This window comes from Apostichopus japonicus, chromosome 10 (assembly GCF_037975245.1).
Source record: "Apostichopus japonicus isolate 1M-3 chromosome 10, ASM3797524v1, whole genome shotgun sequence".
Taxonomy (NCBI): domain Eukaryota; kingdom Metazoa; phylum Echinodermata; class Holothuroidea; order Aspidochirotida; family Stichopodidae; genus Apostichopus; species Apostichopus japonicus.
Window position 1 is genome coordinate 6,764,434 of NC_092570.1, and position 26,208 is coordinate 6,790,641.

Below are 26,208 nucleotides of genomic sequence, written 5' to 3' on the forward strand. Positions count from 1 at the left end.
AAACTTTTAATAAATTCTTAAATAATCGTTCGTAACTTAAGAAGATTAATCGTTCGTAAGATAAGAACTATTTCTTGTTAAAACTTCTTAAGTGACTTACGAAGAATTACTTAAGAAGATTCGTAAGTAATCTTCATGAAATAGGGCCCAGATGATACAAAGAATAAAACACAAATTGCAGTATTACACAACACAAAGTCAAAGATATGTTTAAATGAGCTTAATATCCGAGTGCGTTTTGTTCTTAAAATAATTATTTAATCCCGTAAAAATTTGTATATGTTGTTTCCATTTGTTTATAGAAGAAGTATCATGTGATAAGCCATGTCCAAAGATTTTTGATCCCATCTGCGGCTCTGATGGAGTGACTTATGAAAATGAATGTCTCTTCGAGATAGCGTCTTGCAAAGATGAAACTTTAACATCTACACCTGGTGAATGTCCTGCTGGTAAGTATCTGTACCGGATTTTATCAATATAAAGAGTAGGTTATTCTCGGTAAGGTCAAGGATCCATTCTGTTTCATGGGTTTTTTTTTCTTGGCAGCGGTTAAAGTTCACTTGAGGGTAACAATTTTAAATCCTTGTAAATAAAGTAACTGGGAAAGTACAGCTTGGTTGAACTTCAAAGCTGATATGTAGATGGACTGCTTGTAAGGTTCATGAACATTATGTAAATAGAGGTCAAAGGTAGGATCCTACTTTTGGTCATAGTTATAAGAATTTGATGAAATATTTTGTGTACAAATTTAACCAAGAATAAATGGGAGAGTACAATATAATGATTTGATGAAATATTTTGTGCTCAAGTCAGTTTTCAAGATTATAGAAACTATGACTAGGAATTGATTGATTAATTAATAAATTAATCGAACGGTACATTCCAGTCAATTCTGCCATTTACATTCCAGTCCGTCATTAACATATTTAGAAGAAACGAACAGATAAGACAATAAGAAGAGACAAAACAAAAGACAGAGAGAGAAATGACAAAAGAAAGCAGCCTACAAACTATACAAATTTATTAGTTAAGTAGTTTGTTTTTAAGTTTTTCTTGAAGGAAGATTAAGAATTACAGCTCTGAGTGTGACTAGGAAGAGATGACCACTTTAAGATGGTTTTGAAGTTTTTCCCTGATAGTTGTTAATACACAACATAAAGTCAAAGATATGTTTAAATGAGCTTAATATCCGAGTGCGTTTTGTTCTTAAAATAATTATTAATCCCGTAAAAATCTTTATATGTTGTTTCCATTTGTTTATAGAAGAAGTATCATGTGATAAGCCATGTCCAAAGATTTTCGATCCCATCTGCGGCTCTGATGGAGTGACTTATGAAAATGAATGTCTCTTCGAGATAGCGTCTTGCAAAGATGAAACTTTAACATCTACACCTGGTGAATGTCCTGCTGGTAAGTATCTGTACCAGATTTTATCAATATAAAGAGTAGGTTATTCTCGGTAAGGTCAAGGATCCATTCTGTTTCATGGGTTTTTTTTTCTTGGCAGCGGTTAAAGTTCACTTGAGGGTAACAATTTTAAATCCTTGTAAATAAAGTAACTGGGAAAGTACAGCTTGGTTGAACTTCAAAGCTGATATGTAGATGGACTGCTTGTAAGGTTCATGAACATTATGTAAATAGAGGTCAAAGGTAGGATCCTACTTTTGGTCATAGTTATAAGAATTTGATGAAATATTTTGTGTACAAATTTAACCAAGAATAAATGGGAGAGTACAATATAATGATTTGATGAAATATTTTGTGCTCAAGTCAGTTTTCAAGATTATAGAAACTATGACTAGGAATTGATTGATTAATTAATAAATTAATCGAACGGTACATTCCAGTCAATTCTGCCATTTACATTCCAGTCCGTCATTAACATATTTAGAAGAAACGAACAGATAAGACAATAAGAAGAGACAAAACAAAAGACAGAGAGAGAAAAGACAAAAGAAAGCAGCCTACAAACTATACAAATTTATTAGTTAAGTAGTTTGTTTTTAAGTTTTTCTTGAAGGAAGATTAAGAATTACAGCTCTGAGTGTGACTAGGAAGAGATGACCACTTTAAGATGGTTTTGAAGTTTTTCCCTGATAGTTGTTAATACACAACATAAAGTCAAAGATATGTTTAAATGAGCTTAATATCCGAGCTCGTTTTGTTCTTAAAATAATTATTTAATCCCGTAAAAATCTTTATATGTTGTTTCCATTTGTTTATAGAAGAAGTATCATGTGATAAGCCATGTCCAAAGATTTTCGATCCCATCTGCGGCTCTGATGGAGTGACTTATGAAAATGAATGTCTCTTCGAGGTAGCGTCTTGCAAAGATGAAACTTTAACATCTACACCTGGTGAATGTCCTGCTGGTAAGTATCTGTACCGGATTTTATCAATATAAAGAGTAGGTTATTCTCGGTAAGTTCAAGGATCCATTCTGTTTCATGGGTTTTTTTTCCTGGCAGTGGTTTAAATTCACTTGAGGGTAACAATTTTAAATCCTTGTAAATAAAGTAACTGGGAAAGTACAGCTTGGTTGAACTTCAAAGCTGATATGTAGATGGACTGCTTGTAAGGTTCATGAACATTATGTAAATAGAGGTCAAAGGTAGGATCCTACTTTTGGTCATAGTTATAAGAATTTGATGAAATATTTTGTGTACAAATTTAACCAAGAATAAATGGGAGAGTACAATATAATGATTTGATGAAATATTTTGTGCTCAAGTCAGTTTTCAAGATTATAGAAACCATGACTAGGAATTGATTGATTAATTAATAAATTAATCGAGCGGTACATTCCAGTCAATTCTGCCATTTACATTCCAGTCCGTCATTAACATATTTAGAAGAAACGAACAGATAAGACAATAAGAAGAGACAAAACAAAAGACAGAGAGAGAAAAGACAAAAGAAAGCAGCCTACAAACTATACAAATTTATTAGTTAAGTAGTTTGTTTTTAAGTTTTTCTTGAAGGAAGATTAAGAATTACAGCTCTGAGTGTGACTAGGAAGAGATGACCACTTTAAGATGGTTTTGAAGTTTTTCCCTGATAGTTGTTAATACACAACATAAAGTCAAAGATATGTTTAAATGAGCTTAATATCCGAGCTCGTTTTGTTCTTAAAATAATTATTTAATCCCGTAAAAATCTGTATATGTTGTTTCCATTTGTTTATAGAAGAAGTATCATGTGATAAGCCATGTCCAAAGATTTTGGATCCCATCTGCGGCTCTGATGGAGTGACTTATGCAAATGAATGTCTCTTCGAGGTAGCGTCTTGCAAAGATGAAACTTTAACATCTACACCTGGTGAATGTCCTGCTGGTAAGTATCTGTACTGGATTTTATCAATATAAAGAGTAGGTTATTCTCGGTAAGTTCAAGGATCCATTCTGTTTCATGGGGGTTTTTTCCTGGCAGTGGTTTAAATTCACTTGAGGGTAACAATTTTAAATCCTTGTAAATAAAGTAACTGGGAAAGTACAGCTTGGTTGAACTTCAAAGTTGATATGTAGATGGACTGCTTGTAAGGTTCATGAACATTATGTAAATAGAGGTCAAAGGTAGGATCCTACTTTTGGTCATAGTTATAAGAATTTGATGAAATATTTTGTGTACAAATTTAACCAAGAATAAATGGGAGAGTACAATATAATGATTTGATGAAATATTTTGTGCTCAAGTCAGTTTTCAAGATTATAGAAACCATGACTAGGAATTGATTGATTAATTAATAAATTAATCGAACGGTACATTCCAGTCAATTCTGCCATTTACATTCCAGTCCGTCATTAACATATTTAGAAGAAACGAACAGATAAGACAATAAGAAGAGACAAAACAAAAGACAGAGAGAGAAAAGACAAAAGAAAGCAGCCTACAAACTATACAAATTTATTAGTTAAGTAGTTTGTTTTTAAGTTTTTCTTGAAGGAAGATTAAGAATTACAGCTCTGAGTGTGACTAGGAAGAGATGACCACTTTAAGATGGTTTTGAAGTTTTTCCCTGATAGTTGTTAATACACAACATAAAGTCAAAGATATGTTTAAATGAGCTTAATATCCGAGCTCGTTTTGTTCTTAAAATAATTATTTAATCCCGTAAAAATCTGTATATGTTGTTTCCATTTGTTTATAGAAGAAGTATCATGTGATAAGCCATGTCCAAAGATTTTGGATCCCATCTGCGGCTCTGATGGAGTGACTTATGCAAATGAATGTCTCTTCGAGGTAGCGTCTTGCAAAGATGAAACTTTAACATCTACACCTGGTGAATGTCCTGCTGGTAAGTATCTGTACCGGATTTTATCAATATAAAGAGTAGGTTATTCTCGGTAAGTTCAAGGATCCATTCTGTTTCATGGGTTTTTTTTTCTTGGCAAGCGGTTTAAATTCACTTGAGGGTAACAATTTTAAATCCTTGTAAATAAAGTAACTGGGAAAGTACAGCTTGGTTGAACTTCAAAGCTGATATGTAGATGGACTGCTTGTAAGGTTCATGAACATTATGTAAATAGAGGTCAAAGGTAGGATCCTACTTTTGGTCATAGTTATAAGAATTTGATGAAATATTTTGTGTACAAATTTAACCAAGAATAAATGGGAGAGTACAATATATTGATTTGATGAAATATTTTGTGCTCAAGTCAGTTTTCAAGATTATAGAAACTATGACTAGGAATTGATTGATTAATTAATAAATTAATCGAACGGTACATTCCAGTCAATTCTGCCATTTACATTCCAGTCCGTCATTAACATATTTAGAAGAAACGAACAGATAAGACAATAAGAAGAGACAAAACAAAAGACAGAGAGAGAAAAGACAAAAGAAAGCAGCCTACAAACTATACAAATTTATTAGTTAAGTAGTTTGTTTTTAAGTTTTTCTTGAAGGAAGATTAAGAATTACAGCTCTGAGTGTGACTAGGAAGAGATGACCACTTTAAGATGGTTTTGAAGTTTTTCCCTGATAGTTGTTAATACACAACATAAAGTCAAAGATATGTTTAAATGAGCTTAATATCCGAGCTCGTTTTGTTCTTAAAATAATTATTTAATCCCGTAAAAATCTGTATATGTTGTTTCCATTTGTTTATAGAAGAAGTATCATGTGATAAGCCATGTCCAAAGATTTTGGATCCCATCTGCGGCTCTGATGGAGTGACTTATGCAAATGAATGTCTCTTCGAGGTAGCGTCTTGCAAAGATGAAACTTTAACATCTACACCTGGTGAATGTCCTGCTGGTAAGTATCTGTACCGGATTTTATCAATATAAAGAGTAGGTTATTCTCGGTAAGGTCAAGGATCCATTCTGTTTCATGGGGTTTTTTTCTTGGCAAGCGGTTAAAGTTCACTTGAGGGTAACAATTTTAAATCCTTGTAAATAAAGTAACTGGGAAAGTACAGCTTGGTTGAACTTCAAAGCTGATATGTAGATGGACTGCTTGTAAGGTTCATGAACATTATGTAAATAGAGGTCAAAGGTAGGATCCTACTTTTGGTCATAGTTATAAGAATTTGATGAAATATTTTGTGTACAAATTTAACCAAGTATAAATGGGAGAGTACAATATAATGATTTGATGAAATATTTTGTGCTCAAGTCAGTTTTCAAGATTATAGAAACTATGACTAGGAATTGATTGATTAATTAATAAATTAATCGAGCGGTACATTCCAGTCAATTCTGCCATTTACATTCCAGTCCGTCATTAACATATTTAGAAGAAACGAACAGATAAGACAATAAGAAGAGACAAAACAAAAGACAGAGAGAGATAGACAAAAGAAAGCAGCCTACAAACTATACAAATTTATTAGTTAAGTAGTTTGTTTTTAAGTTTTTCTTGAAGGAAGATTAAGAATTACAGCTCTGAGTGTGACTAGGAAGAGATGACCACTTTAAGATGGTTTTGAAGTTTTTCCCTGATAGTTGTTAATACACAACATAAAGTCAAAGATATGTTTAAATGAGCTTAATATCCGAGCTCGTTTTGTTCTTAAAATAATTATTAATCCCGTAAAAATCTGTATATGTTGTTTCCATTTGTTTATAGAAGAAGTATCATGTGATAAGCCATGTCCAAAGATTTTTGATCCCATCTGCGGCTCTGATGGAGTGACTTATGCAAATGAATGTCTCTTCGAGATAGCGTCTTGCAAAGATGAAACTTTAACATCTACACCTGGTGAATGTCCTGCTGGTAAGTATCTGTACCGGATTTTATCAATATAAAGAGTAGGTTATTCTCGGTAAGTTCAAGGATCCATTCTGTTTCATGGGTTTTTTTTCCTGGCAGTGGTTTAAATTCACTTGGGGGTAACAATTTTAAATCCTTGTAAATAAAGTAACTGGGAAAGTACAGCTTGGTTGAACTTCAAAGCTGATATGTAGATGGACTGCTTGTAAGGTTCATGAACATTATGTAAATAGAGGTCAAAGGTAGGATCCTACTTTTGGTCATAGTTATAAGAATTTGATGAAATATTTTGTGTACAAATTTAACCAAGAATAAATGGGAGAGTACAATATAATGATTTGATGAAATATTTTGTGCTCAAGTCAGTTTTCAAGATTATAGAAACTATGACTAGGAATTGATTGATTAATTAATAAATTAATCGAACGGTACATTCCAGTCAATTCTGCCATTTACATTCCAGTCCGTCATTAACATATTTAGAAGAAACGAACAGATAAGACAATAAGAAGAGACAAAACAAAAGACAGAGAGAGAAAAGACAAAAGAAAGCAGCCTACAAACTATACAAATTTATTAGTTAAGTAGTTTGTTTTTAAGTTTTTCTTGAAGGAAGATTAAGAATTACAGCTCTGAGTGTGACTAGGAAGAGATGACCACTTTAAGATGGTTTTGAAGTTTTTCCCTGATAGTTGTTAATACACAACATAAAGTCAAAGATATGTTTAAATGAGCTTAATATCCGAGTGCGTTTTGTTCTTAAAGTAATTATTAATCCCGTAAAAATCTGTATATGTTGTTTCCATTTGTTTATAGAAGAAGTATCATGTGATAAGTCATGTCCAAAGATTTTGGATCCCATCTGCGGCTCTGATGGAGTGACTTATGCAAATGAATGTCTCTTCGAGATAGCGTCTTGCAAAGATGAAACTTTAACATCTACACCTGGTGAATGTCCTGCTGGTAAGTATCTGTACCGGATTTTATCAATATAAAGAGTAGGTTATTCTCGGTAAGGTCAAGGATCCATTCTGTTTCATGGGGTTTTTTTTCTTGGCAAGCGGTTTAAATTCACTTGAGGGTAACAATTTTAAATCCTTGTAAATAAAGTAACTGGGAAAGTACAGCTTGGTTGAACTTCAAAGCTGATATGTAGATGGACTGCGTGTAAGGTTCATGAACATTATGTAAAGAGAGGTCAAAGGTAGGATCCTACTTTTGGTCATAGTTATAAGAATTTGATGAAATATTTTGTGTACAAATTTAACCAAGAATAAATGGGAGAGTACAATATATTGATTTGATGAAATATTTTGTGCTCAAGTCAGTTTTCAAGATTATAGAAACTATGACTAGGAATTGATTGATTAATTAATAAATTAATCGAACGGTACATTCCAGTCAATTCTGCCATTTACATTCCAGTCCGTCATTAACATATTTAGAAGAAACGAACAGATAAGACAATAAGAAGAGACAAAACAAAAGACAGAGAGAGAAAAGACAAAAGAAAGCAGCCTACAAACTATACAAATTTATTAGTTAAGTAGTTTGTTTTTAAGTTTTTCTTGAAGGAAGATTAAGAATTACAGCTCTGAGTGTGACTAGGAAGAGATGACCACTTTAAGATGGTTTTGAAGTTTTTCCCTGATAGTTGTTAATACACAACATAAAGTCAAAGATATGTTTAAATGAGCTTAATATCCGAGCTCGTTTTGTTCTTAAAATAATTATTTAATCCCGTAAAAATCTGTATATGTTGTTTCCATTTGTTTATAGAAGAAGTATCATGTGATAAGCCATGTCCAAAGATTTTGGATCCCATCTGCGGCTCTGATGGAGTGACTTATGCAAATGAATGTCTCTTCGAGGTAGCGTCTTGCAAAGATGAAACTTTAACATCTACACCTGGTGAATGTCCTGCTGGTAAGTATCTGTACCGGATTTTATCAATATAAAGAGTAGGTTATTCTCGGTAAGGTCAAGGATCCATTCTGTTTCATGGGGTTTTTTTCTTGGCAAGCGGTTAAAGTTCACTTGAGGGTAACAATTTTAAATCCTTGTAAATAAAGTAACTGGGAAAGTACAGCTTGGTTGAACTTCAAAGCTGATATGTAGATGGACTGCTTGTAAGGTTCATGAACATTATGTAAATAGAGGTCAAAGGTAGGATCCTACTTTTGGTCATAGTTATAAGAATTTGATGAAATATTTTGTGTACAAATTTAACCAAGTATAAATGGGAGAGTACAATATAATGATTTGATGAAATATTTTGTGCTCAAGTCAGTTTTCAAGATTATAGAAACTAGGAATTGATTGATTAATTAATAAATTAATCGAGCGGTACATTCCAGTCAATTCTGCCATTTACATTCCAGTCCGTCATTAACATATTTAGAAGAAACGAACAGATAAGACAATAAGAAGAGACAAAACAAAAGACAGAGAGAGAAAAGACAAAAGAAAGCAGCCTACAATCTATACAAATTTATTAGTTAAGTAGTTTGTTTTTAAGTTTTTCTTGAAGGAAGATTAAGAATTACAGCTCTGAGTGTGACTAGGAAGAGATGACCACTTTAAGATGGTTTTGAAGTTTTTCCCTGATAGTTGTTAATACACAACATAAAGTCAAAGATATGTTAAACTGAGCTTAATATCCGAGTGCGTTTTGTTCTTAAAATAATTATTAATCCCGTAAAAATCTGTATATGTTGTTTCCATTTGTTTATAGAAGAAGTATCATGTGATAAGCCATGTCCAAAGATTTTTGATCCCATCTGCGGCTCTGATGGAGTGACTTATGCAAATGAATGTCTCTTCGAGATAGCGTCTTGCAAAGATGAAACTTTAACATCTACACCTGGTGAATGTCCTGCTGGTAAGTATCTGTACCGGATTTTATCAATATAAAGAGTAGGTTATTCTCGGTAAGGTCAAGGATCCATTCTGTTTCATGGGGTTTTTTTTCTTGGCAAGCGGTTAAAGTTCACTTGAGGGTAACAATTTTAAATCCTTGTAAATAAAGTAACTGGGAAAGTACAGCTTGGTTGAACTTCAAAGCTGATATGTAGATGGACTGCTTGTAAGGTTCATGAACATTATGTAAATAGAGGTCAAAGGTAGGATCCTACTTCTGGTCATAGTTATAAGAATTTGATGAAATATTTTGTGTACAAATTTAACCAAGTATAAATGGGAGAGTACAATATAATGATTTGATGAAATATTTTGTGCTCAAGTCAGTTTTCAAGATTATAGAAACTATGACTAGGAATTGATTGATTAATTAATAAATTAATCGAGCGGTACATTCCAGTCAATTCTGCCATTTACATTCCAGTCCGTCATTAACATATTTAGAAGAAACGAACAAATAAGACAATAAGAAGAGACAAAACAAAAGACAGAGAGAGAAAAGACAAAAGAAAGCAGCCTACAAACTATACAAATTTATTAGTTAAGTAGTTTGTTTTTAAGTTTTTCTTGAAGGAAGATTAAGAATTACAGCTCTGAGTGTGACTAGGAAGAGATGACCACTTTAAGATGGTTTTGAAGTTTTTCCCTGATAGTTGTTAATACACAACATAAAGTCAAAGATATGTTTAAATGAGCTTAATATCCGAGCTCGTTTTGTTCTTAAAATAATTATTAATCCCGTAAAAATCTGTATATGTTGTTTCCATTTGTTTATAGAAGAAGTATCATGTGATAAGCCATGTCCAAAGATTTTGGATCCCATCTGCGGCTCTGATGGAGTGACTTATGCAAATGAATGTCTCTTCGAGATAGCGTCTTGCAAAGATGAAACTTTAACATCTACACCTGGTGAATGTCCTGCTGGTAAGTATCTGTACCGGATTTTATCAATATAAAGAGTAGGTTATTCTCGGTAAGGTCAAGGATCCATTCTGTTTCATGGGGTTTTTTTTCTTGGCAAGCGGTTTAAATTCACTTGAGGGTAACAATTTTAAATCCTTGTAAATAAAGTAACTGGGAAAGTACAGCTTGGTTGAACTTCAAAGCTGATATGTAGATGGACTGCTTGTAAGGTTCATGAACATTATGTAAATAGAGGTCAAAGGTAGGATCCTACTTTTGGTCATAGTTATAAGAATTTGATGAAATATTTTGTGTACAAATTTAACCAAGAATAAATGGGAGAGTACAATATAATGATTTGATGAAATATTTTGTGCTCAAGTCAGTTTTCAAGATTATAGAAACTATGACTAGGAATTGATTCATTAATTAATAAATTAATCGAGCGGTACATTCCAGTCAATTCTGCCATTTACATTCCAGTCCGTCATTAACATATTTAGAAGAAACGAACAGATAAGACAATAAGAAGAGACAAAACAAAAGACAGAGAGAGAAAAGACAAAAGAAAGCAGCCTACAAACTATACAAATTTATTAGTTAAGTAGTTTGTTTTTAAGTTTTTCTTGAAGGAAGATTAAGAATTACAGCTCTGAGTGTGACTAGGAAGAGATGACCACTTTAAGATGGTTTTGAAGTTTTTCCCTGATAGTTGTTAATACACAACATAAAGTCATAGATATGTTTAAGTGAGCTTAATATCCGAGTGCGTTTTGTTCTTAAAATAATTATTAATCCCGTAAAAATCTGTATATGTTGTTTCCATTTGTTTATAGAAGAAGTATCATGTGATAAGTCATGTCCAAAGATTTTCGATCCCATCTGCGGCTCTGATGGAGTGACTTATGCAAATGAATGTCTCTTCGAGGTAGCGTCTTGCAAAGATGAAACTTTAACATCTACACCTGGTGAATGTCCTGCTGGTAAGTATCTGTACCGGATTTTATCAATATAAAGAGTAGGTTATTCTCGGTAAGGTCAAGGATCCATTCTGTTTCATGGGTTTTTTTTTCTTGGCAAGCGGTTAAAGTTCACTTGAGGGTAACAATTTTAAATCCTTGTAAATAAAGTAACTGGGAAAGTACAGCTTGGTTGAACTTCAAAGCTGATATGTAGATGGACTGCTTGTAAGGTTCATGAACATTATGTAAATAGAGGTCAAAGGTAGGATCCTACTTTTGGTCATAGTTATAAGAATTTGATGAAATATTTTGTGTACAAATTTAACCAAGTATAAATGGGAGAGTACAATATAATGATTTGATGAAATATTTTGTGCTCAAGTCAGTTTTCAAGATTATAGAAACTATGACTAGGAATTGATTGATTAATTAATAAATTAATCGAGCGGTACATTCCAGTCAATTCTGCCATTTACATTCCAGTCCGTCATTAACATATTTAGAAAAAACGAACAGATAAGACAATAAGAAGAGACAAAACAAAAGACAGAGAGAGAAAAGACAAAAGAAAGCAGCCTACAAACTATACAAATTTATTAGTTAAGTAGTTTGTTTTTAAGTTTTTCTTGAAGGAAGATTAAGAATTACAGCTCTGAGTGTGACTAGGAAGAGATGACCACTTTAAGATGGTTTTGAAGTTTTTCCCTGATAGTTGTTAATACACAACATAAAGTCAAAGATATGTTTAAATGAGCTTAATATCCGAGCTCGTTTTGTTCTTAAAATAATTATTAATCCCGTAAAAATCTGTATATGTTGTTTCCATTTGTTTATAGAAGAAGTATCATGTGATAAGCCATGTCCAAAGATTTTTGATCCCATCTGCGGCTCTGATGGAGTGACTTATGCAAATGAATGTCTCTTCGAGATAGCGTCTTGCAAAGATGAAACTTTAACATCTACACCTGGTGAATGTCCTGCTGGTAAGTATCTGTACCGGATTTTATCAATATAAAGAGTAGGTTATTCTCGGTAAGGTCAAGGATCCATTCTGTTTCATGGGTTTTTTTTCTTGGCAAGCGGTTAAAGTTCACTTGAGGGTAACAATTTTAAATCCTTGTAAATAAAGTAACTGGGAAAGTACAGCTTGGTTGAACTTCAAAGCTGATATGTAGATGGACTGCTTGTAAGGTTCATGAACATTATGTAAATAGAGGTCAAAGGTAGGATCCTACTTTTGGTCATAGTTATAAGAATTTGATGAAATATTTTGTGTACAAATTTAACCAAGTATAAATGGGAGAGTACAATATAATGATTTGATGAAATATTTTGTGCTCAAGTCAGTTTTCAAGATTATAGAAACTATGACTAGGAATTGATTGATTAATTAATAAATTAATCGAGCGGTACATTCCAGTCAATTCTGCCATTTACATTCCAGTCCGTCATTAACATATTTAGAAGAAACGAACAAATAAGACAATAAGAAGAGACAAAACAAAAGACAGAGAGAGAAAAGACAAAAGAAAGCAGCCTACAAACTATACAAATTTATTAGTTAAGTAGTTTGTTTTTAAGTTTTTCTTGAAGGAAGATTAAGAATTACAGCTCTGAGTGTGACTAGGAAGAGATGACCACTTTAAGATGGTTTTGAAGTTTTTCCCTGATAGTTGTTAATACACAACATAAAGTCAAAGATATGTTTAAATGAGCTTAATATCCGAGCTCGTTTTGTTCTTAAAATAATTATTAATCCCGTAAAAATCTGTATATGTTGTTTCCATTTGTTTATAGAAGAAGTATCATGTGATAAGCCATGTCCAAAGATTTTTGATCCCATCTGCGTCTCTGATGGAGTGACTTATACAAATGAATGTCTCTTCGAGATAGCGTCTTGCAAAGATGAAACTTTAACATCTACACCTGGTGAATGTCCTGCTGGTAAGTATCTGTACCGGATTTTATCAATATAAAGAGTAGGTTATTCTCGGTAAGGTCAAGGATCCATTTTGTTTCATGGGGGTTTTTTTCTTGGCAAGCGGTTAAAGTTCACTTGAGGGTAACAATTTTAAATCCTTGTAAATAAAGTAACTGGGAAAGTACAGCTTGGTTGAACTTCAAAGCTGATATGTAGATGGACTGCTTGTAAGGTTCATGAACATTATGTAAATAGAGGTCAAAGGTAGGATCCTACTTCTGGTCATAGTTATAAGAATTTGATGAAATATTTTGTGTACAAATTTAACCAAGTATAAATGGGAGAGTACAATATAATGATTTGATGAAATATTTTGTGCTCAAGTCAGTTTTCAAGATTATAGAAACTATGACTAGGAATTGATTGATTAATTAATAAATTAATCGAGCGGTACATTCCAGTCAATTCTGCCATTTACATTCCAGTCCGTCATTAACATATTTAGAAGAAACGGACAGATAAGACAATAAGAAGAGACAAAACAAAAGACAGAGAGAGAAAAGACAAAAGAAAGCAGCCTACAAACTATACAAATTTATTAGTTAAGTAGTTTGTTTTTAAGTTTTTCTTGAAGGAAGATTAAGAATTACAGCTCTGAGTGTGACTAGGAAGAGATGACCACTTTAAGATGGTTTTGAAGTTTTTCCCTGATAGTTGTTAATACACAACATAAAGTCAAAGATATGTTTAAATGAGCTTAATATCCGAGCTCGTTTTGTTCTTAAAATAATTATACATCCCGTAAAAATCTGTATATGTTGTTTCCATTTGTTTATAGAAGAAGTATCATGTGATAAGCCATGTCCAAAGATTTTTGATCCCATCTGCGGCTCTGATGGAGTGACTTATGCAAATGAATGTCTCTTCGAGATAGCGTCTTGCAAAGATGAAACTTTAACATCTACACCTGGTGAATGTCCTGCTGGTAAGTATCTGTACCGGATTTTATCAATATAAAGAGTAGGTTATTCTCGGTAAGGTCAAGGATCCATTCTGTTTCATGGGGTTTTTTTTCTTGGCAAGCGGTTAAAGTTCACTTGAGGGTAACAATTTTAAATCCTTGTAAATAAAGTAACTGGGAAAGTACAGCTTGGTTGAACTTCAAAGCTGATATGTAGATGGACTGCTTGTAAGGTTCATGAACATTATGTAAATAGAGGTCAAAGGTAGGATCCTACTTTTGGTCATAGTTATAAGAATTTGATGAAATATTTTGTGTACAAATTTAACCAAGTATAAATGGGAGAGTACAATATAATGATTTGATGAAATATTTTGTGCTCAAGTCAGTTTTCAAGATTATAGAAACTATGACTAGGAATTGATTGATTAATTAATAAATTAATCGAGCGGTACATTCCAGTCAATTCTGCCATTTACATTCCAGTCCGTCATTAACATATTTAGAAGAAACGAACAAATAAGACAATAAGAAGAGACAAAACAAAAGACAGAGAGAGAAAAGACAAAAGAAAGCAGCCTACAAACTATACAAATTTATTAGTTAAGTAGTTTGTTTTTAAGTTTTTCTTGAAGGAAGATTAAGAATTACAGCTCTGAGTGTGACTAGGAAGAGATGACCACTTTAAGATGGTTTTGAAGTTTTTCCCTGATAGTTGTTAATACACAACATAAAGTCAAAGATATGTTTAAATGAGCTTAATATCCGAGCTCGTTTTGTTCTTAAAATAATTATTAATCCCGTAAAAATCTGTATATGTTGTTTCCATTTGTTTATAGAAGAAGTATCATGTGATAAGCCATGTCCAAAGATTTTTGATCCCATCTGCGGCTCTGATGGAGTGACTTATGCAAATGAATGTCTCTTCGAGATAGCGTCTTGCAAAGATGAAACTTTAACATCTACACCTGGTGAATGTCCTGCTGGTAAGTATCTGTACCGGATTTTATCAATATAAAGAGTAGGTTATTCTCGGTAAGGTCAAGGATCCATTTTGTTTCATGGGGTTTTTTTTCTTGGCAAGCGGTTAAAGTTCACTTGAGGGTAACAATTTTAAATCCTTGTAAATAAAGTAACTGGGAAAGTACAGCTTGGTTGAACTTCAAAGCTGATATGTAGATGGACTGCTTGTAAGGTTCATGAACATTATGTAAATAGAGGTCAAAGGTAGGATCCTACTTCTGGTCATAGTTATAAGAATTTGATGAAATATTTTGTGTACAAATTTAACCAAGTATAAATGGGAGAGTACAATATAATGATTTGATGAAATATTTTGTGCTCAAGTCAGTTTTCAAGATTATAGAAACTATGACTAGGAATTGATTGATTAATTAATAAATTAATCGAGCGGTACATTCCAGTCAATTCTGCCATTTACATTCCAGTCCGTCATTAACATATTTAGAAGAAACGAACAGATAAGACAATAAGAAGAGACAAAACAAAAGACAGAGAGAGAAAAGACAAAAGAAAGCAGCCTACAAACTATACAAATTTATTAGTTAAGTAGTTTGTTTTTAAGTTTTTCTTGAAGGAAGATTAAGAATTACAGCTCTGAGTGTGACTAGGAAGAGATGACCACTTTAAGATGGTTTTGAAGTTTTTCCCTGATAGTTGTTAATACACAACATAAAGTCGAAGATATGTTTAAATGACCTTAATATCCGAGCTCGTTTTGTTCTTAAAATAATTATTTAATCCCGTAAAAATCTGTATATGTTGTTTCCATTTGTTTATAGAAGAAGTATCATGTGATAAGCCATGTCCAAAGATTTTCGATCCCATCTGCGGCTCTGATGGAGTGACTTATGCAAATGAATGTCTCTTCGAGATAGCGTCTTGCAAAGATGAAACTTTAACATCTACACCTGGTGAATGTCCTGCTGGTAAGTATCTGTACCGGATTTTATCAATATAAAGAGTAGGTTATTCTCGGTAAGTTCAAGGATCCATTCTGTTTCATGGGTTTTTTTTCCTGGCAGTGGTTTAAATTCACTTGAGGGTAACAATTTTAAATCCTTGTAAATAAAGTAACTGGGAAAGTACAGCTTGGTTGAACTTCAAAGCTGATATGTAGATGGACTGCTTGTAAGGTTCATGAACATTATGTAAATAGAGGTCAAAGGTAGGATCCTACTTTTGGTCATAGTTATAAGAATTTGATGAAATATTTTGTGTACAAATTTAACCAAGAATAAATGGGAGAGTACAATATAATGATTTGATGAAATATTTTGTGCTCAAGTCAGTTTTCAAGATTATAGAAACCATGACTAGGAATTGATTGATTAATAAATTAATCGAACGGTACATTCCAGTCAATTCTGCCATTTACATTCCAGTCCGTCATTAACATATTTAGAAGAAACGAACAGATAAGACAATAAGAAGAGACAAAACAAAAGACAGAGAGAGAAAAGACAAAAGAAAGCAGCCTACAAACTATACAAATTTATTAGTTAAGTAGTTTGTTTTTAAGTTTTTCTTGAAGGAAGATTAAGAATTACAGCTCTGAGTGTGACTAGGAAGAGATGACCACTTTAAGATGGTTTTGAAGTTTTTCCCTGATAGTTGTTAATACACAACATAAAGTCATAGATATGTTTAAATGACCTTAATATCCGAGTGCGTTTTGTTCTTAAAATAATTATTAATCCCGTAAAAATCTGTATATGTTGTTTCCATTTGTTTATAGAAGAAGTATCATGTGATAAGTCATGTCCAAAGATTTTCGATCCCATCTGCGGCTCTGATGGAGTGACTTATGCAAATGAATGTCTCTTCGAGATAGCGTCTTGCAAAGATGAAACTTTAACATCTACACCTGGTGAATGTCCTGCTGGTAAGTATCTGTACCGGATTTTATCAATATAAAGAGTAGGTTATTCTCGGTAAGTTCAAGGATCCATTCTGTTTCATGGGTTTTTTTTCCTGGCAGTGGTTTAAATTCACTTGAGGGTAACAATTTTAAATCCTTGTAAATAAAGTAACTGGGAAAGTACAGCTTGGTTGAACTTCAAAGCTGATATGTAGATGGACTGCTTGTAAGGTTCATGAACATTATGTAAATAGAGGTCAAAGGTAGGATCCTACTTTTGGTCATAGTTATAAGAATTTGATGAAATATTTTGTGTACAAATTTAACCAAGAATAAATGGGAGAGTACAATATAATGATTTGATGAAATATTTTGTGCTCAAGTCAGTTTTCAAGATTATAGAAACCATGACTAGGAATTGATTGATTAATAAATTAATCGAACGGTACATTCCAGTCAATTCTGCCATTTACATTCCAGTCCGTCATTAACATATTTAGAAGAAACGAACAGATAAGACAATAAGAAGAGACAAAACAAAAGACAGAGAGAGAAAAGACAAAAGAAAGCAGCCTACAAACTATACAAATTTATTAGTTAAGTAGTTTGTTTTTAAGTTTTTCTTGAAGGAAGATTAAGAATTACAGCTCTGAGTGTGACTAGGAAGAGATGACCACTTTAAGATGGTTTTGAAGTTTTTCCCTGATAGTTGTTAATACACAACATAAAGTCATAGATATGTTTAAATGACCTTAATATCCGAGTGCGTTTTGTTCTTAAAATAATTATTAATCCCGTAAAAATCTGTATATGTTGTTTCCATTTGTTTATAGAAGAAGTATCATGTGATAAGTCATGTCCAAAGATTTTCGATCCCATCTGCGGCTCTGATGGAGTGACTTATGCAAATGAATGTCTCTTCGAGGTAGCGTCTTGCAAAGATGAAACTTTAACATCTACACCTGGTGAATGTCCTGCTGGTAAGTATCTGTACCGGATTTTATCAATATAAAGAGTAGGTTATTCTCGGTAAGTTCAAGGATCCATTCTGTTTCATGGGTTTTTTTTCCTGGCAGTGGTTTAAATTCACTTGAGGGTAACAATTTTAAATCCTTGTAAATAAAGTAACTGGGAAAGTACAGCTTGGTTGAACTTCAAAGCTGATATGTAGATGGACTGCTTGTAAGGTTCATGAACATTATGTAAATAGAGGTCAAAGGTAGGATCCTACTTTTGGTCATAGTTATAAGAATTTGATGAAATATTTTGTGTACAAATTTAACCAAGAATAAATGGGAGAGTACAATATAATGATTTGATGAAATATTTTGTGCTCAAGTCAGTTTTCAAGATTATAGAAACCATGACTAGGAATTGATTGATTAATAAATTAATCGAACGGTACATTCCAGTCAATTCTGCCATTTACATTCCAGTCCGTCATTAACATATTTAGAAGAAACGAACAGATAAGACAATAAGAAGAGACAAAACAAAAGACAGAGAGAGAAAAGACAAAAGAAAGCAGCCTACAAACTATACAAATTTATTAGTTAAGTAGTTTGTTTTTAAGTTTTTCTTGAAGGAAGATTAAGAATTACAGCTCTGAGTGTGACTAGGAAGAGATGACCACTTTAAGATGGTTTTGAAGTTTTTCCCTGATAGTTGTTAATACACAACATAAAGTCATAGATATGTTTAAATGAGCTTAATATCCGAGTGCGTTTTGTTCTTAAAATAATTATTAATCCCGTAAAAATCTGTATATGATGTTTCCATTTGTTTATAGAAGAAGTATCATGTGATAAGTCATGTCCAAAGATTTTCGATCCCATCTGCGGCTCTGATGGAGTGACTTATGCAAATGAATGTCTCTTCGAGGTAGCGTCTTGCAAAGATGAAACTTTAACATCTACACCTGGTGAATGTCCTGCTGGTAAGTATCTGTACCGGATTTTATCAATATAAAGAGTAGGTTATTCTCGGTAAGTTCAAGGATCCATTCTGTTTCATGGGTTTTTTTTCCTGGCAGTGGTTTAAATTCACTTGAGGGTAACAATTTTAAATCCTTGTAAATAAAGTAACTGGGAAAGTACAGCTTGGTTGAACTTCAAAGCTGATATGTAGATGGACTGCTTGTAAGGTTCATGAACATTATGTAAATAGAGGTCAAAGGTAGGATCCTACTTTTGGTCATAGTTATAAGAATTTGATGAAATATTTTGTGTACAAATTTAACCAAGTATAAATGGGAGAGTACAATATAATGATTTGATGAAATATTTTGTGCTCAAGTCAGTTTTCAAGATTATAGAAACTATGACTAGGAATTGATTGATTAATTAATAAATTAATCGAGCGGTACATTCCAGTCAATTCTGCCATTTACATTCCAGTCCGTCATTAACATATTTAGAAGAAACGAACAGATAAGACAATAAGAAGAGACAAAACAAAAGACAGAGAGAGAAAAGACAAAAGAAAGCAGCCTACAAACTATACAAATTTATTAGTTAAGTAGTTTGTTTTTAAGTTTTTCTTGAAGGAAGATTAAGAATTACAGCTCTGAGTGTGACTAGGAAGAGATGACCACTTTAAGATGGTTTTGAAGTTTTTCCCTGATAGTTGTTAATACACAACATAAAGTCAAAGATATGTTTAAATGAGCTTAATATCCGAGCTCGTTTTGTTCTTAAAATAATTATTAATCCCGTAAAAATCTGTATATGTTGTTTCCATTTGTTTATAGAAGAAGTATCATGTGATAAGCCATGTCCAAAGATTTTTGATCCCATCTGCGGCTCTGATGGAGTGACTTATGCAAATGAATGTCTCTTCGAGATAGCGTCTTGCAAAGATGAAACTTTAACATCTACACCTGGTGAATGTCCTGCTGGTAAGTATCTGTACCGGATTTTATCAATATAAAGAGTAGGTTATTCTCGGTAAGGTCAAGGATCCATTCTGTTTCATGGGGTTTTTTTTCTTGGCAAGCGGTTAAAGTTCACTTGAGGGTAACAATTTTAAATCCTTGTAAATAAAGTAACTGGGAAAGTACAGCTTGGTTGAACTTCAAAGCTGATATGTAGATGGACTGCTTGTAAGGTTCATGAACATTATGTAAATAGAGGTCAAAGGTAGGATCCTACTTTTGGTCATAGTTATAAGAATTTGATGAAATATTTTGTGTACAAATTTAACCAAGTATAAATGGGAGAGTACAATATAATGATTTGATGAAATATTTTGTGCTCAAGTCAGTTTTCAAGATTATAGAAACTATGACTAGGAATTGATTGATTAATTAATAAATTAATCGAGCGGTACATTCCAGTCAATTCTGCCATTTACATTCCAGTCCGTCATAACATATTTAGAAGAAACGAACAAATAAGACAATAAGAAGAGACAAAACAAAAGACAGAGAGAGAAAAGACAAAAGAAAGCAGCCTACAAACTATACAAATTTATTAGTTAAGTAGTTTGTTTTTAAGTTTTTCTTGAAGGAAGATTAAGAATTACAGCTCTGAGTGTGACTAGGAAGAGATGACCACTTTAAGATGGTTTTGAAGTTTTTCCCTGATAGTTGTTAATACACAACATAAAGTCAAAGATATGTTTAAATGAGCTTAATATCCGAGCTCGTTTTGTTCTTAAAATAATTATTAATCCCGTAAAAATCTGTATATGTTGTTTCCATTTGTTTATAGAAGAAGTATCATGTGATAAGCCATGTCCAAAGATTTTTGATCCCATCTGCGGCTCTGATGGAGTGACTTATGCAAATGAATGTCTCTTCGAGATAGCGTCTTGCAAAGATGAAACTTTAACATCTACACCTGGTGAATGTCCTGCTGGTAAGTATCTGTACCGGATTTTATCAATATAAAGAGTAGGTTATTCTCGGTAAGGTCAAGGATCCATTTTGTTTCATGGGGTTTTTTTTCTTGGCAAGCGGTTAAAGTTCACTTGAGGGTAACAATTTTAAATCCTTGTAAATAAAGTAACTGGGAAAGTACAGCTTGGTTGAACTTCAAAGCTGATATGTAGATGGACTGCTTGTAAGGTTCATGAACATTATGTAAATAGAGGTCAAAGGTAGGATCCTACTTGTGGTCATAGTTATAAGAATTTGATGAAATATTTTGTGTACAAATTTAACCAAGTATAAATGGGAGAGTACAATATAATGATTTGATGAAATATTTTGTGCTCAAGTCAGTTTTCAAGATTATAGAAACTATGACTAGGAATTGATTGATTAATTAATAAATTAATCGAGCGGTACATTCCAGTCAATTCTGCCATTTACATTCCAGTCCGTCATTAACATATTTAGAAGAAACGAACAGATAAGACAATAAGAAGAGACAAAACAAAAGACAGAGAGAGAAAAGACAAAAGAAAGCAGCCTACAAACTATACAAATTTATTAGTTAAGTAGTTTGTTTTTAAGTTTTTCTTGAAGGAAGATTAAGAATTACAGCTCTGAGTGTGACTAGGAAGAGATGACCACTTTAAGATGGTTTTGAAGTTTTTCCCTGATAGTTGTTAATACACAACATAAAGTCGAAGATATGTTTAAATGACCTTAATATCCGAGTGCGTTTTGTTTTTAAAATAATTATTAATCCCGTAAAAATCTGTATATGTTGTTTCCATTTGTTTATAGAAGAAGTATCATGTGATAAGTCATGTCCAAAGATTTTCGATCCCATCTGCGGCTCTGATGGAGTGACTTATGCAAATGAATGTCTCTTCGAGATAGCGTCTTGCAAAGATGAAACTTTAACATCTACACCTGGTGAATGTCCTGCTGGTAAGTATCTGTACCGGATTTTATCAATATAAAGAGTAGGTTATTCTCGGTAAGTTCAAGGATCCATTCTGTTTCATGGGTTTTTTTTCCTGGCAGTGGTTTAAATTCACTTGAGGGTAACAATTTAAATCCTTGTAAATAAAGTAACTGGGAAAGTACAGCTTGGTTGAACTTCAAAGCTGATATGTAGATGGACTGCTTGTAAGGTTCATGAACATTATGTAAATAGAGGTCAAAGGTAGGATCCTACTTTTGGTCATAGTTATAAGAATTTGATGAAATATTTTGTGTACAAATTTAACCAAGAATAAATGGGAGAGTACAATATAATGATTTGATGAAATATTTTGTGCTCAAGTCAGTTTTCAAGATTATAGAAACCATGACTAGGAATTGATTGATTAATAAATTAATCGAACGGTACATTCCAGTCAATTCTGCCATTTACATTCCAGTCCGTCATTAACATATTTAGAAGAAACGAACAGATAAGACAATAAGAAGAGACAAAACAAAAGACAGAGAGAGAAAAGACAAAAGAAAGCAGCCTACAAACTATACAAATTTATTAGTTAAGTAGTTTGTTTTTAAGTTTTTCTTGAAGGAAGATTAAGAATTACAGCTCTGAGTGTGACTAGGAAGAGATGACCACTTTAAGATGGTTTTGAAGTTTTTCCCTGATAGTTGTTAATACACAACATAAAGTCGAAGATATGTTTAAATGACCTTAATATCCGAGTGCGTTTTGTTTTTAAAATAATTATTAATCCCGTAAAAATCTGTATATGTTGTTTCCATTTGTTTATAGAAGAAGTATCATGTGATAAGTCATGTCCAAAGATTTTCGATCCCATCTGCGGCTCTGATGGAGTGACTTATGCAAATGAATGTCTCTTCGAGATAGCGTCTTGCAAAGATGAAACTTTAACATCTACACCTGGTGAATGTCCTGCTGGTAAGTATCTGTACCGGATTTTATCAATATAAAGAGTAGGTTATTCTCGGTAAGTTCAAGGATCCATTCTGTTTCATGGGGGTTTTTTCCTGGCAGTGGTTTAAATTCACTTGAGGGTAACAATTTTAAATCCTTGTAAATAAAGTAACTGGGAAAGTACAGCTTGGTTGAACTTCAAAGCTGATATGTAGATGGACTGCTTGTAAGGTTCATGAACATTATGTAAATAGAGGTCAAAGGTAGGATCCTACTTTTGGTCATAGTTATAAGAATTTGATGAAATATTTTGTGTACAAATTTAACCAAGAATAAATGGGAGAGTACAATATAATGATTTGATGAAATATTTTGTGCTCAAGTCAGTTTTCAAGATTATAGAAACCATGACTAGGAATTGATTGATTAATAAATTAATCGAACGGTACATTCCAGTCAATTCTGCCATTTACATTCCAGTCCGTCATTAACATATTTAGAAGAAACGAACAGATAAGACAATAAGAAGAGACAAAACAAAAGACAGAGAGAGAAAAGACAAAAGAAAGCAGCCTACAAACTATACAAATTTATTAGTTAAGTAGTTTGTTTTTAAGTTTTTCTTGAAGGAAGATTAAGAACTACAGCTCTGAGTGTGACTAGGAAGAGATGACCACTTTAAGATGGTTTTGAAGTTTTTCCCTGATAGTTGTTAATACACAACATAAAGTCATAGATATGTTTAAATGACCTTAATATCCGAGTGCGTTTTGTTCTTAAAATAATTATTAATCCCGTAAAAATCTGTATATGTTGTTTCCATTTGTTTATAGAAGAAGTATCATGTGATAAGTCATGTCCAAAGATTTTCGATCCCATCTGCGGCTCTGATGGAGTGACTTATGCAAATGAATGTCTCTTCGAGGTAGCGTCTTGCAAAGATGAAACTTTAACATCTACACCTGGTGAATGTCCTGCTGGTAAGTATCTGTACCGGATTTTATCAATATAAAGAGTAGGTTATTCTCGGTAAGTTCAAGGATCCATTCTGTTTCATGGGGTTTTTTTCCTGGCAGTGGTTTAAATTCACTTGAGGGTAACAATTTTAAATCCTTGTAAATAAAGTAACTGGGAAAGTACAGCTTGGTTGAACTTCAAAGCTGATATGTAGATGGACTGCTTGTAAGGTTCATGAACATTATGTAAATAGAGGTCAAAGGTAGGATCCTACTTTTGGTCATAGTTAGAAGAATTTGATGAAATATTTTGTGTACAAATTTAACCAAGAATAAATGGGAGAGTACAATATAATGATTTGATGAAATATTTTGTGCTCAAGTCAGTTTTCAAGATTATAGAAACCATGACTAGGAATTGATTGATTAATAAATTAATCGAACGGTACATTCCAGTCAATTCTGCCATTTACATTCCAGTCCGTCATTAACATATTTAGAAGAAACGAACAGATAAGACAATAAGAAGAGACAAAACAAAAGACAGAGAGAGAAAAGACAAAAGAAAGCAGCCTACAAACTATACAAATTTATTAGTTAAGTAGTTTGTTTTTAAGTTTTTCTTGAAGGAAGATTAAGAATTACAGCTCTGAGTGTGACTAGGAAGAGATGACCACTTTAAGATGGTTTTGAAGTTTTTCCCTGATAGTTGTTAATACACAACATAAAGTCATAGATATGTTTAAATGACCTTAATATCCGAGTGCGTTTTGTTCTTAAAATAATTATTAATCCCGTAAAAATCTGTATATGTTGTTTCCATTTGTTTATAGAAGAAGTATCATGTGATAAGTCATGTCCAAAGATTTTCGATCCCATCTGCGGCTCTGATGGAGTGACTTATGCAAATGAATGTCTCTTCGAGGTAGCGTCTTGCAAAGATGAAACTTTAACATCTACACCTGGTGAATGTCCTGCTGGTAAGTATCTGTACCGGATTTTATCAATATAAAGAGTAGGTTATTCTCGGTAAGTTCAAGGATCCATTCTGTTTCATGGGTTTTTTTTCCTGGCAGTGGTTTAAATTCACTTGAGGGTAACAATTTTAAATCCTTGTAAATAAAGTAACTGGGAAAGTACAGCTTGGTTGAACTTCAAAGCTGATATGTAGATGGACTGCTTGTAAGGTTCATGAACATTATGTAAATAGAGGTCAAAGGTAGGATCCTACTTTTGGTCATAGTTATAAGAATTTGATGAAATATTTTGTGTACAAATTTAACCAAGTATAAATGGGAGAGTACAATATAATGATTTGATGAAATATTTTGTGCTCAAGTCAGTTTTCAAGATTATAGAAACTATGACTAGGAATTGATTGATTAATTAATAAATTAATCGAGCGGTACATTCCAGTCAATTCTGCCATTTACATTCCAGTCCGTCATTAACATATTTAGAAGAAACGAACAGATAAGACAATAAGAAGAGACAAAACAAAAGACAGAGAGAGAAATGACAAAAGAAAGCAGCCTACAAACTATACAAATTTATTAGTTAAGTAGTTTGTTTTTAAGTTTTTCTTGAAGGAAGATTAAGAATTACAGCTCTGAGTGTGACTAGGAAGAGATGACCACTTTAAGATGGTTTTGAAGTTTTTCCCTGATAGTTGTTAATACACAACATAAAGTCGAAGATATGTTTAAATGAGCTTAATATCCGAGCTCGTTTTGTTCTTAAAATAATTATTTAATCCCGTAAAAATCTGTATATGTTGTTTCCATTTGTTTATAGAAGAAGTATCATGTGATAAGCTATGTCCAAAGATTTTTGATCCCATCTGCGGCTCTGATGGAGTGACTTATGCAAATGAATGTCTCTTCGAGGTAGCGTCTTGCAAAGATGAAACTTTAACATCTACACCTAGTGAATGTCCTGCTGGTAAGTATCTGTACCGGATTTTATCAATATAAAGAGTAGGTTATTCTCGGTAAGTTCAAGGATCCATTCTGTTTCATGGGGTTTTTTTCCTGGCAGTGGTTTAAATTCACTTGAGGGTAACAATTTTAAATCCTTGTAAATAAAGTAACTGGGAAAGTACAGCTTGGTTGAACTTCAAAGCTGATATGTAGATGGACTGCTTGTAAGGTTCATGAACATTATGTAAATAGAGGTCAAAGGTAGGATCCTACTTTTGGTCATAGTTATAAGAATTTGATGAAATATTTTGTGTACAAATTTAACCAAGAATAAATGGGAGAGTACAATATAATGATTTGATGAAATATTTTGTGCTCAAGTCAGTTTTCAAGATTATAGAAACCATGACTAGGAATTGATTGATTAATAAATTAATCGAACGGTACATTCCAGTCAATTCTGCCATTTACATTCCAGTCCGTCATTAACATATTTAGAAGAAACGAACAGATAAGACAATAAGAAGAGACAAAACAAAAGACAGAGAGAGAAAAGACAAAAGAAAGCAGCCTACAAACTATACAAATTTATTAGTTAAGTAGTTTGTTTTTAAGTTTTTCTTGAAGGAAGATTAAGAATTACAGCTCTGAGTGTGACTAGGAAGAGATGACCACTTTAAGATGGTTTTGAAGTTTTTCCCTGATAGTTGTTAATACACAACATAAAGTCAAAGATATGTTTAAATGAGCTTAATATCCGAGCTCGTTTTGTTCTTAAAATAATTATTTAATCCCGTAAAAATCTGTATATGTTGTTTCCAT

At 32.7% G+C, this 26,208-nt stretch overlaps 1 protein-coding gene and 1 long non-coding RNA gene across 3 annotated transcripts in view; one reads left to right on the forward strand and one right to left on the reverse strand.

The window, feature by feature from the left end:
• LOC139975133 (uncharacterized) overlaps window positions 1–26,208 on the reverse strand; it is a 171,225-nt gene that overhangs the window by 51,514 nt on the left and 93,503 nt on the right. The gene's annotated exons all lie outside the window — the stretch shown is intronic.
• Window positions 1–26,208, forward strand: part of LOC139975129 (IgGFc-binding protein-like) — a 96,540-nt gene that overhangs the window by 20,761 nt on the left and 49,571 nt on the right. Inside the window, exon 11 of the mRNA XM_071982768.1 lies at window positions 1,264–1,410. Coding sequence (XP_071838869.1) covers window positions 1,264–1,410 — 147 coding nt within the window. The remainder of the gene's footprint in view (window positions 1–1,263; window positions 1,411–26,208) is intronic.